At 44.3% G+C, this 12,390-nt stretch overlaps 1 protein-coding gene across 9 annotated transcripts in view; it reads right to left on the reverse strand.

Moving 5' to 3' along the window:
• The window catches only part of LOC133472301 (ELKS/Rab6-interacting/CAST family member 1-like), a 58,558-nt gene that overhangs the window by 10,173 nt on the left and 35,995 nt on the right, over window positions 1-12,390 (reverse strand). For all 9 annotated transcript variants that reach the window (XR_009786672.1, XR_009786671.1, XR_009786673.1 and 6 more), the window contains 2 exons: window positions 11,879-12,039; window positions 2,564-2,711 (listed from right to left, as the gene is read on the reverse strand). Coding sequence is in view for 6 of the 9 variants with exons in the window: in XM_061762919.1 (XP_061618903.1) it covers window positions 2,564-2,711; window positions 11,879-12,039 (309 nt within the window). In the remaining 3 variants the exon portion in view is untranslated. The remainder of the gene's footprint in view (window positions 1-2,563; window positions 2,712-11,878; window positions 12,040-12,390) is intronic.

Genomic DNA, 12,390 nt, shown 5'->3' on the forward strand with positions numbered 1-12,390 from the left:
CCATATGATGTACATAATACGCGCACGCATTATCTTTTCCACTTCCTCTCTTCCTTCCTGAGTCCCTCTCATCACATTCGCTCCCCGGGCGGCCCTCCGCTGCCCCGTATCCTTTTTCAGCCCCCTTCACCTTCGCTGCTCTGTTTCCCAAGTTATAGTTGTAAATTCAGCTTTACAGTAGACCTCGGAGGAGCGAGGGAGTGGGAGAAGGGGAGCTGGACTACATGGACATACGCACATGCCGCTGCTCCGAGGAATCGGAAAGATGGCAAAATATGTCAAACTATTTCTCAAATTGAACGTTGACTGTGTCATCTTCTGTCAAGATTGCGACACACACTTTCTACTACGACATAGAAAAATAAACAATATACCTAACATATATGTGACGCCACAATGAATGATAAGAAGCATTGAAATGATTTCCCCCCACGCCCCTGTGGTTTTCCCTTATATCTTCGTCTTCTTTTTAATTAGTAGCGATGCTGACCTCAGCTCTCATGCTCATTCAAACAAAATCTAATCATCACGCCATTATTTCATTCCTACAATCTCCTGTTTCCTTTTTCCTGCTACTCGCCGCCATCCTTGACAACAGAGGGAAGCAAATGAAGCGAGGTAAGGAAAAATGCTCGAGTCATGATAATGGTGGGGGTGAACAAAAAATTATTCCACTCTGATAAGGCCCCGGGGAATCGTAGATGAGATTATTGTATCATTCCTCGCTTGATAATCTACACAATTATCGTCGTGCGAAGATGCTGATTCATGCTTGGATGTGATGGAAGAAAAAAAAAAAAAAAAAGAAAAAAAGATTGACCTCCATTTCTGCTTGTCATTGTGAGAAAATGCGTCATTGTGATTAGCGTAGTCTTCGTACAATAATAAATTGGATTACCATTTTTCCGCTTTGGTTAGCAAGAGGAGAGGTCACAAAGGATACAAACAGTCAATTCAAGAAATATAAATAAATACATTACTTTTGCTGTGACAGCCAATCATCGTCTTGTCGACATTTTCCATGCAAATAACGTGGATAATATAACAATATCGCAGCCGGGCCTTGACCACAAATGTGCAGAACAATGGTGAAGGCCACGCACAAGCTGCAAATCTCAACCACATGTATTTCTGGCGCCGTAAAATGCGGCCTAGTTTTATTATGACCACCACAATGTCTTGCTCGCACACACTAATTTCTTTATCTCTCGGAACAACACCAGAAACCAACATCAGCCCACGATGTATTGCTTTGGAAAATGATAAAATCCCGAGTTTATGCAATTTGAATATTTGATTAATCGAATAGTTCAATAGCCCTTCTGCCCATTATTTGGTGCATATTTGACTCATTTCATTAGAGTAATACAAGCTGCTTGTGTGCTTCACTGATTTGATATTTTACTCACTCGTTGTCCTGTTTTCCAACTGTCCGGGCACTTTATCCGCATGTGACAATTACACACACACGGAGCGGGAGGAGGGACGGAGGGAATAGGTGGGAACTAAAAATACGCCGCCAGCCTGCGCTTCGCCGACCGGCGCGCACACAAACATACACAAACGGGAATACTGAGGAAGTCTCAGCTGTGATCCATCACTGAGGGACTGAAAATTATGATACCACAGAGGCAAAGACAGGCAGCGAGACGCACCAAGAGGGGGAGGAGAAAAAAAAAAAAGTGCTCACACCCTTCGCCGCGCGCGCACACACACACACACACACACACTTGTCGAAAAGACAGTTGAGTCTCTGTGTCGTCCGGGACTGACTTCGAGACCCCAACGTGTCATAAAAGACTTGAAAAGGGACACAGGAAGAGGAAAGAGTGACGCATGTTATAATGGCTTTCCTGTGACACCCCCTTGCTCCTAAAACACGTGAGGGCAAAATTCATTGTTACTGAAAGGTGATTTCAGACCCCAAAGTACGGAATAAGCTAACGAACCCGAACCCTTCCAGTAATCCACATCTCCAATTGGTTCTAAATGCTGCCTCTTGTCTCTTAACTGGAACACGGGAGATGGATCATAATTCCAAATGTGCAATTCCTCTAGTTTTAATACATACCAATACTTTTGTACAGCATATATTGACTGATGGAGAGAAGTGCATTAGCGCAGTCGGTTCATCCTCGAGAGGCTTGTTTATTCACTACACCCCTGAAGAGCCTAATCGTGTGTGTGTGTGTGTGTGCGCGCTCGTGTTAGGGTTAGTAAACATCCACACTAGCGGAGTGACGAGCGTCCTGCGTGTGAGTCTACATATTCTCGGATAAATCAACAGGGCTCGGGTATGAAAGTGTTGTGAGATTTGTCGGTGCGGTGCGGGCGGGACGGGTAGTTGAGTTCGCTCCTAAATTTACCCTCGGTGGTCGGAAGTGTGCGGGCACACGCTGGGCCGGCTTTCTGTTGTTTGCTTTGCCGCTCGTGTCGCTGACACCTCGCCTGCGCTCCCTCACCGAGGCTTTTTCCTATGATGTACTACATTTTTCCATTCTTAATTTGCATGTGTTTCTGTCACTCTTGCCTACTGTATTTAAAGAGCATGGAGGAATCCTACCTGCTGTTTGAGCTCATGAACCAGCCCGTCTTTTTCTCTCTTCAGAGCCGCCACTTCTTCCTGGGTTTTCTTCTTCTTGGATGAGGAGAGCTCCAGCAGGGCGATGTTGGCGTCCTTCTCGCTGATGGCAGCCAGCAGCGCCTCTTGTCTGTGCACACAAACACGCAGGTTAAGAACCCTTCTAGGGGTCATAGCGGCGGTGATTACTGCTGAAGTAAGAAGTCCATATAATAGAGTGAACTTATTGTTGGGGGTCAGCCAAACACTGGATGTGACCAACGTTTGTTCCTAAGTTTCAAATGTGCAAAGTCAGGGATGTTTTCTGTGTCCAAACATATAACTACAACTTCTGCACTGATGCGTTCCAAAAAATAAAAAATACAAATAAAGAAATCATATATGTTCTTTTGAGCGAGACATGAGCATCAACTGTTAATGACAGTATAATTGGCTCAAAACATTCAAAACGTGCTGTCGACAAGTGAAGCAAACAAAGCTTCAGTTTGGTGATTACAGGCTCCGTTTTGACGGTTTCCTTTTTCTTTGTGTCCCCGCAACATATAAATCATACAGATTTGCATGTATGAAGACAAAAGACTCAAAGCACAGACGTGCAATTATACGAATCCACCCACAACTCCCTCTCGCTGCAAAGTCATGCGTCTATTTCTTCCATTTTTATTCCTTCTTCAATTTGGAACACGCGCCCGTGCGTGCGTCGCTGCGGCACCGATGGAATGCGGCGATGAGAGCGTCTAAATGAAGACAGATTACACATTTCGCCTGGGTGAAGGCCCACGGATTCTTCGGTCAACCTCGCTGACCACACTGTCAAGTGTCCCATCATGCATCGGGGCTGCGGCGCTCATTAGCCAGACAGGCGCTGGATGGATCAATTCCCCCTGATCATTGCTTTGCTATCCGTTTTTGAAATTATGAACTGTATGCATGGGGACAGCTTGAAATTTGTGTACAGTAAAAGTCCAAAGCCCTACTGCGAATAGTGCCATTTTCTTCCTAAAAATGTTCATCATTTCCTATATTAATTGTTTAAACATGAACAAATACCACGAACCATAATTCCTAAACACTTCAATATCATCAGAGCGTTTACTTTAACTTTTTTTTTTCTTGTTAATCGAATGATTTGTGTATTTGTAAAAAACTCTCGTAAATAGGCTGTGGTTCACTGCAGATGAGTTAAAATCATCATTTCACCAGCGTCGATGGGACATGAGCTTTATTAAACCGAAAAGGACATCTCATTTTATTCTAAATCTGAGTTACCTGCCTGTACACAGCGCTAATAAACCACAGTGGTAACAATTATATTTATTCCAGATGTCCTCATGGTGGGCCTCTCTCTCTATCTCTGTATAACACACACACACACACACACACACTTTTTTTTCATCTCTTTCACCTTCACCGATCCTCCATCACTCGCTCTATCGCTCGCCCTCTCCGCTTGTAAAGGAGACAAGAGGCATTCTTTCCGTCGTTTGGCGCTCGTGCGCCATGATGTCATAGCGGCGGCGACAAGGCAGATAGTAAGCAGACGCGCACAAGCGCACCAGGCACCTGACCTCCGCCCCCACGCGCACGCACACACGGGCTCGTCTCCTTCCTAAAACCACTTAACGCCCCTCGCTGTATCAGGGACGGCTAATGGCGACTTCGATCCCGGACGTTCGTGGACACGCGAGCGCGGCTTCCAGCGTGCGCCCGTCGCTTTATTTATCTCCTCCAACGCTGGCACACCACCGCATCAGTGAGTGTGTGTACGAGTGTGTAAGAGTTCAATGTCTGCAGTTATGATAGCATGCTTCCCTGTGGGTTACTTTACATTTCTGTGAGAATGTGTGCGAGTCCACGCAGCGTGACATTGGCCAGTCTCGGTGTAAGACAAACACGAGGCTCTGTTAAAAATAATCCCCTCACTCTCTGGTACTATATAACTCGGTGCTATAAAGCAGCCCTCCATTGTTTTCTATGACATGCTTGCTCTGGCTGGACCACTTGTAAGACGCCACGGTTTACACTGTAAAAAGCCCCTGAAGGAATTGTTGTGTTACAAGCTCATTTTTGTAAACGGAGGTTTATATCCATATGGCCATGTGGACATACCGTATAAACACCAATGTGGAATGTGAATATCCGTTTCAAACTATGTTTATACAAGTGATCACCGACCAATGTGCTGCAAGAGATCCTCAGGTGTACCGCGGGAAATGATCCGTGCTGTAAAGTGACAACAAATTTGACACACCACAGAGAAGAATGTTGTTAACAACCATGCCATGTTTGAATGATTCTCATTTTTTTTTTTTTTTTAAAATGCTGGAAAAATAGTATTGAAAAGACATATATATATATATATATATATATATATATATATATGTTTTTTTTAAATGAGGCTCTCGTATTAAAATGCGTACCTAATGTTTTAGTGAGTATTTTTAGATTGACCCTACTCCCTGGAAGCACCGTTGTCTGGCTAGCCATCCTGTTTTTCTTGAAAACGAGCTTTATTGAGACTTCTACTTAACTGTAACTGATCAGCCGAGCAGGACACGAAACAACAACATTGAATCCTCAGGAGACTTTGACTTTTGGGGTTTGAAAAGTCCCTCACTTCAATAAAATAACCTTGACGGAATGCACGGGGATGCGTCGGCGAGGAACCCCGCGCCGGGTAACAGATCGCAGCTGTGCGCGCTGAGGGATGCGACCACCTGAACGTGAGCCGAGGCCAGAGCGGCGGCAGCTGGCGGAAAAATGAAAGCAGGGGCCAGGAGGAGCGCCAGCGACTATGACGTGAAGCCTGATGAGTTTGCGAGAGCACGAGCGAGGGCACAGGTGACGCGCATGATCAGTGAGGTGTGCGCTTTTCGTACCGCAGCTAATAAAACACAACTTTCGAAGTAAAGCAAGCGCACGCCGCTGTCAGCGACAGAGGAGAAATGTGGAAGATGGAACAGAAAAAAGAAGCGAGGGTAATGAGATGCAGGACCCGCAGCTGGCCGCCAAGCACAAATCCATCCACACACCTGAGCCATGATCCACTTGGTGTGCAAGGATTTCAATTAAACCCTTTGACTAATTCCTCCCAAGCATCATTAAGGTCTCAAAATGTAAATATAGTGGAAGGCTAGAAAAGGTTTACAGACACACCCTGTTCAAATGCCAGGTTTTTGTGAACAAAACAACAACCGAAATCATGCAGTTGCACAAATGTGCACACCCTCATATGACTGGGAACGTGTGTTTAGAATCCACCAGTCACAGTCAAACTCATGTTAAATGTGAGTCAGCAGAGCTGAATTGTATTTGGTGTTAATGAAGAGCACTTAAAATGGCGGCAGGTGTGTGGTGACTCCCATTTAACCTGAGTTTGAATGTGATTGGTTCATTCTGAAGCGCAAAATGCCACATCCCGGTCATAAGAGGAACTGTTTTAAAAGGTCACATTAAGAGTGAAAATCTCCATTTTTAACAATCACAAATGGACTTTTTATATCCACTGTATATCTAGCAAATGGAGTCGAAAACACAAGGCTGCACTCCTAAAGAACAAACACACGCGACAGATCTGAGCGAGTCTCGCGAAACATTTGTCCGTTTGGCCATATGTGCGGCATCAAAGCGAAGGCAGTCAATAAAGCGAGGAAAAAAACATTGACTGCTTCTCTCGCTCTCTCTTTTTGAACCGCTTAATGCCATTATCGGGAAAACTGATCAACTTCCACTGCAGCTGTGCGTTAAAAAAGTCCTTTAAATTCCCACTGGAGGTCCATTTGAAAGGAGGGCCGAGGGGATCGTTTTATGTATAAAAAAACATGGGATCTCTGGAATTATTGTTATGAATGTGCCGCAGGCTAATATTTACCCTGCAAATGTGTTTAATTGTGCTTATCCACAATTTTGCATCATATTTAATCTAAGAACATCTTTTTTCTAAGGTTGTGTCGCATACCGGATGCTGATAGATGAGTGAGAGACTATTAGCGACAATAGGAGAAGGTGAGCGAGTGGAATTAAAATTGTTGTATGCATTGAATACGAGTGTGTAAGAAGGAAAAGCTCCCTCAAAGAGCTGTTGTACATCAGAGAGGCTTAAAGAAAAGACGGCGAGGAGGCTCTCACACACACCCACAGACACACACACACACACACACACACACACACACACATATGCACAACACTGACGGGGAAGGGAATAAACTGCCTGGAGGATTTGCAGGGAAAACAAATCAAAGAGACATGAAGGGGGAGAGAGACGGCGAGCCGGGGAAGCGGCGCAGCAGGGAAGCGGGGTCGAGAGACAATCCCGGCGCATTGGAGAGAGCGAGCGAGACAAGAGAGGAGGGCAGGTGGGACTGCTGCATGACAGAATGAGGATCTGATCTTGACACATTCCCCCCCCCCCCCCCCCCCCATTTTCATCTCATTTTTCCCCTCCCCTCTCCCTTTGTTCACTGTGCTGTCTCCTTCTCACCCAGGCACACACACACACATTTGCAGACACACACTGTGACTAATAGGAAAGGTGTAAAATGCATTACCCAGGGTCTGCAGGAGTTTGCGTTTTTTGATGGGACCACACGTGTGCAAACACACATACACATGCTTGAGGAACAAGCTTGGTCGAAAAAATAAAGAAAAACTATTTTCTAAAACTTGACAAAACTTGTCACAATTGTCACTAAGTTCTAACTGCAGCACAGGTTTAATTACTACCTCTGCCAAGGAGCTTATGTTTCCATCATTGTTAGGATTAAGCAAAAAAAAAAAGAAAAGAAAATGAAAATAATGAACTGACGTCCAATGAGATTAGCAGGTCTGCCTCACAGTTCTGAGGTGCTTGTGTGGGTTTTCCTAAACTTACACGAGCTGCTCGGGCCCCGCGACTCAACGAGCAGACTGGCTGACGGTTTAGCCACTAGCCTGAGCCAAATCTACGGTCTTATTCGCTGACACCCACGTCACTCACCAGGCCAGACCCCACTTTTTTAAAGCCACACACCCTCAAAGTCACACATTTAATAGGCAACCCTAAGTGGACAACAACATGCACGGTTTGTTGTTTAATAACGCAAAATCGATGTCGAGCCAATTACTCAATTGATTGATGGACATTTTGGACTATGTTCTTTAAGTCCTCTGAATAATGCATACGAAATTCAGGTACTGTAAATGCAAAAGGTCCAGATGAAGATCCGAATTAGGAGGTCTGAGCCTTACTGCGAGTCTCTTGATTTTCCCCATCTCTTTTTACACAAATCATCAAAGAGCAGCAAATAAGCAAGAAAGGCAAGTGACGAGCGCGCGAGAAGGGGGAAGGCGCCCCGCTTTGAGCTTGTAAAACCGAGTGTCAAACGGCGCAGCTCCTTTTAGTCGCACTAAGCTCTCGACAAGCCCGCGCGCGCAACACACAACAAACACACGCGCACAGTCTCGCTTTGGCACTCTTGTTATAATCTCATTGCCGTCTGAGGGGATCAAAGCGCTTGTCTTGCTGCCATAATATGTACATGCATGCATGTGTGTGTGTGTGTGTGTGTGTGTGTGTGTGTGTCTTCTAAGCAGTCACGCTGTCTTGTCTGTTTACGCACACCACTTTGGCCGCCAGTCTTATTTACACGGGCGACACGCATTGCCACATTGTTAGGGTAACTTGTGTATTGTGCGCATGGGTGTGTGTGTTACACGTGGAGTCGAGTAGTCTGCAAAGCTGGCATAAATCTACACACGCACACACAAGCATTATATGTAAGTAAGAATACCAACGAGGGAAGCTTTTAGCTCTATTACAGTCGGAGAAACATGAGACGCAGAGTCCATATTTGTAGATGGGGAATAGCAAAAACACATGCACGCACGATTGAATTCTTTTAGCACATGGCGACAATAGCGATGATACCCGGAAATACAGCCGGGTGATAACGATATACGCAGGCAGATGTACAGGAGTCACACAGAAGCTACAGTATAGCGATAGACACAAAGATGCATAGGAAGGCGGGAGTGAGACATGAGAGGCACGCGGGGGCGGTCTGAAGGAAAGCCTCCGGGGTGTGATGGAGAGGAGGACGGGACGAGCGAAGGGACAGCGGCGGACAGGACGCAGCGAGAGGAAGCCGAGAAGAAGCATTGGAGGAGTGATAAATTACATTTACAGCATTAGCCTTGAGGCATCAACATTTACTACAAGAGTGGGAAAACAGGGAAAACTTGCGCATGACGGCAGCTTGGAGTTTATTTGCACTTGTATCGACGGTTCTGCTCATACGTTTACATACCCTGGCAGGATTGTGAAATATTGGTATTTTGATCACATTTTCTTTAAAGGATGCGACACATCTTAAAAATGTTAGCCTCATTGCATAATTGCTAGTGATGTGCGAAGCAGGACTGAAATATCGATACCTCAGATACCTTGTCTCAAATTGATTCTCAAATCAAAGTATCGATACTTTTGGTATGTCAGTCATTCAAAACGACAATGTATAGTATATGATGAACAGTGATTCATCTGATGTTTTGTATTCTTTATGAAACTATGATTTAAACGAGACAAAAGTATCGTATCGAATTGTTATTGCCAATTACAGCACTATTGGATTGGAATCGAACATCACAATACCTTGCCTAAGTCGCCTTTTTAACGTGGTGTTACCAAATCAATACAAAAATAGCTCTGTATTTGCAAAACAAAACCAAAAAAAACAAAAACTCCGAAAATGATCAAATTTGACTTGGGCAACAATGCTATTAGGCTTACGAAATTCTGCCAGGAAACCTTTAAGCACAACTGTATCCCCCAGGCACGCATTTGACAAAATCATTCCCATGGGGGCATCTTTTTTTCAACCAACATTGTTGGAGTTTAATTGGGGGAAAGTGTGATTTTAAAAATAGCACATAGCCAATGTCTGAAAACAACTTAATTATCACGTTTTATTTGCCTGCGAAAGCATACAAGAACATTTTGCCAAACCACTAACAAGAACCCTGGAAGCCACGCTGCCAAAAAATCATCAAGTGCACCGTTGTTTCATTTCTTGAACGCTCTCCAGGGTGATAAAGTGTCTTTTTTACCATTTCAATATCCATAACAACGTTGCAAATAAACAGACATTGACATCTCGCTGTTTTTATGCCTCAGAACATTTGCCTCAGCACACAATTTGATATTAGCGCTCGTAAAAATGTTACACGCGCCTTTCTGTAATGACGAAAACAATGACCCATAAATTAAAATTCCGCACACAGGATGTGAAACCTCATTGCGCGCGTGAAACATCATGAAGTGTTTATATGTTGAATATGTAGAGTGCACCGTTAAAGAGTGATGGATGAACAGAAGGAACAGGGGAGACGGCGTTGGGGGTAATATAATTTCGAGCGCACGCTTTTGTTGGCTGGACTAAGTTGTCTTTGGACAGCTGTCTTTCTCCTCTTTGCGTTCGCTCGTCTTCCGGCTGCCAAGAAACACTTTCATGCTCATTTTCTTTCATTTTACTATCCCCACACTGTCCTTCCCACTTCCCCCCGCAAGGAAAGCTACAACTCAGATCCCTTCGCTCACTGATGACTTCTTGTACAAGTACAGTTTGGAAGAAACGTGAGACAGAATGTCACAGATGTACTGCCTGAGTTTGTGTGTGTGTCTGTGTACTCATGTGTGCTAATATATTCCAAGCCTGTCGTAGAACCCGCTGAAAGCTCTGGTATCATATATCATGTCTTACAGAAACATTAAACTTAAACCAGTGTTTGCGGAATCCGGAAATCAACCCTCAAAGTGTTACGGCCACCTGTGCACGCCCGCACTTTTTCATGCGCATTACACGCGGACGGCATAGCCACCATGTTGGACGCATCGGAGGAGGCCAGCGTTGTCGTGCACATCATGTACGTTAACGCGAGACAGCTTAAGGCCCACAAATGTCCATTAAAGAAGTGACGTGAGCAACGATAAGAAGAAGTAAAACTGCTTCGGTGTCGCTGTGTTATAACTCTTTAAGCAACGGGCATATATTCTGTATCTTCTGTGAAAAACAAAAAACATTATTACTGCAGCTTTCTGAGGAGCTTTGACCGTCACCATGTACCAAAAATAATAATAAATAATTATAGATCCATGTAGCGTGGACCCCATACTCGCAGTTCAGCATCCACGCATTCACCTATTTGTGGATTTCCCCCCCCCCCCCCACCTTTTTAAAAATTGTATGTCATTTTTTTTTTTTTTTTTTTTTTTTTTTGGGGGGGGCAAACAATGGCAAAAATGCTTATTGCAGGTTTATCCCCGCTTATGCTAGTAGTTTTGGGTTAAAAAAAATGCGTTTATAGGTGTGAGTATTTTGAGTTTCAAGATTGGTCATGGAGCAATTTAAACTCACCGCTGTACTGTAAAAGCTTTTTACTGTATAGTACCAATATGCACATGACCTTATTTAGTTTTTATTATTTACATCACATTATTACAATTTCCCTAGTTAAACAAACATGTCAATTTTTTTCTGTTTTTAATATTTTATATGCTGTATTAGCATTTTATCCAGTCGGTGGAAAAGTGGTGTGTCATAGCCTCTAAATGCGCATTAGAGACGCCATTAAAACAGCAGTTTGTTTTTAATGTCTGCATATTTGATGGCGGGAAAACATAAAGAGGCGGCTCGGATGCACATTTATGTGACTTCATGCCTGACATAAACAATTGAGGTGAATCTGTTTTTTTTTTTTTTTTTTTATCTTCTCCTTTAAAAGTCCCTCTTAATGTCCATAAATTAGTGTGCCGACGTGTGCACATACATGGTGCCATGCATGCGCACTTAAAGGCAAGCGACTGTCATTGGGACTCCAACTAGCGGCCAATATTTTTCCCATGATGCCACAGTAAAAGTCAGTCCCACAGCGTGTTTAAACAGGCAGCGCATGGGGTCACTGTCTTTGGCTTCTGCTTCAAGTATTGTTCCAGGCCATGTAAATCCTCAGTGGTGTAAGTACATCAGACTGCTGGACTCCTCTTCGCTTTTGCAAGAGCATCCATTAATGTTGCATTAAAACGCAGCCCGGGTGGACGTCTGCGTATGCGATCAATCATACGAAGAGGTCCAAAGTGCTACATGGTTACTGCGTTGATAGTCAACTTAACTCTTGTGGGTTAAAGGGGCAGAGAGGAGATAAGGGAGGGAAGTAAATGATGGGGAGCTGATGAGGTGGTGGGTGAGGTCCCCCCCCCCCCCCCCCAAAAAAAAAAAAACGGGGCTGCTCGGAGCATGTTCACCAACCAGATTAAATTCTTACTTCATCTCCAGGACCTCCTCCAGGTGCTTCCGCCGCTCGGCCCGCAGGGCAGTCAGGTGACCTTCCTTCTCGGCCAACGACACCTGAGTGGATGACAGCTTGGCTTTCATCACCTCCAGCTCCTGTTTCACCTTTTCCATGGCAACCAGCAGGTCCTCCACCTGACACACACACACAAACACACACAGACATACAGTATATGCGTTACAGACTTGCCGCAGCAATAATTCACTTTGCTTCGTCGCTGAGTTTTTCCACAGAAATAGTCTGTAAATTATTTTTGGATGTCAGTAAGTTTATGACATACCCCCTCGCTGTGCGCGTGGGTGTGCATAGAACAACTGCATAGCATGATGAGACACATTCAGTAATGTTTTTACATTCAAAGCCTCACTGAAGGACACTGAAAGTGCCCAAGTTAATATTATGATTCACATGGGAAAAACACTGGAAAAACCATAATAAAAGACACAATGTCATGCCCGTTTTTCTTCACAAACTGGAAAGAGCAG

Source organism: Phyllopteryx taeniolatus, chromosome 22 (genome assembly GCF_024500385.1).
Source record: "Phyllopteryx taeniolatus isolate TA_2022b chromosome 22, UOR_Ptae_1.2, whole genome shotgun sequence".
In the NCBI taxonomy this organism is placed as follows: domain Eukaryota; kingdom Metazoa; phylum Chordata; class Actinopteri; order Syngnathiformes; family Syngnathidae; genus Phyllopteryx; species Phyllopteryx taeniolatus.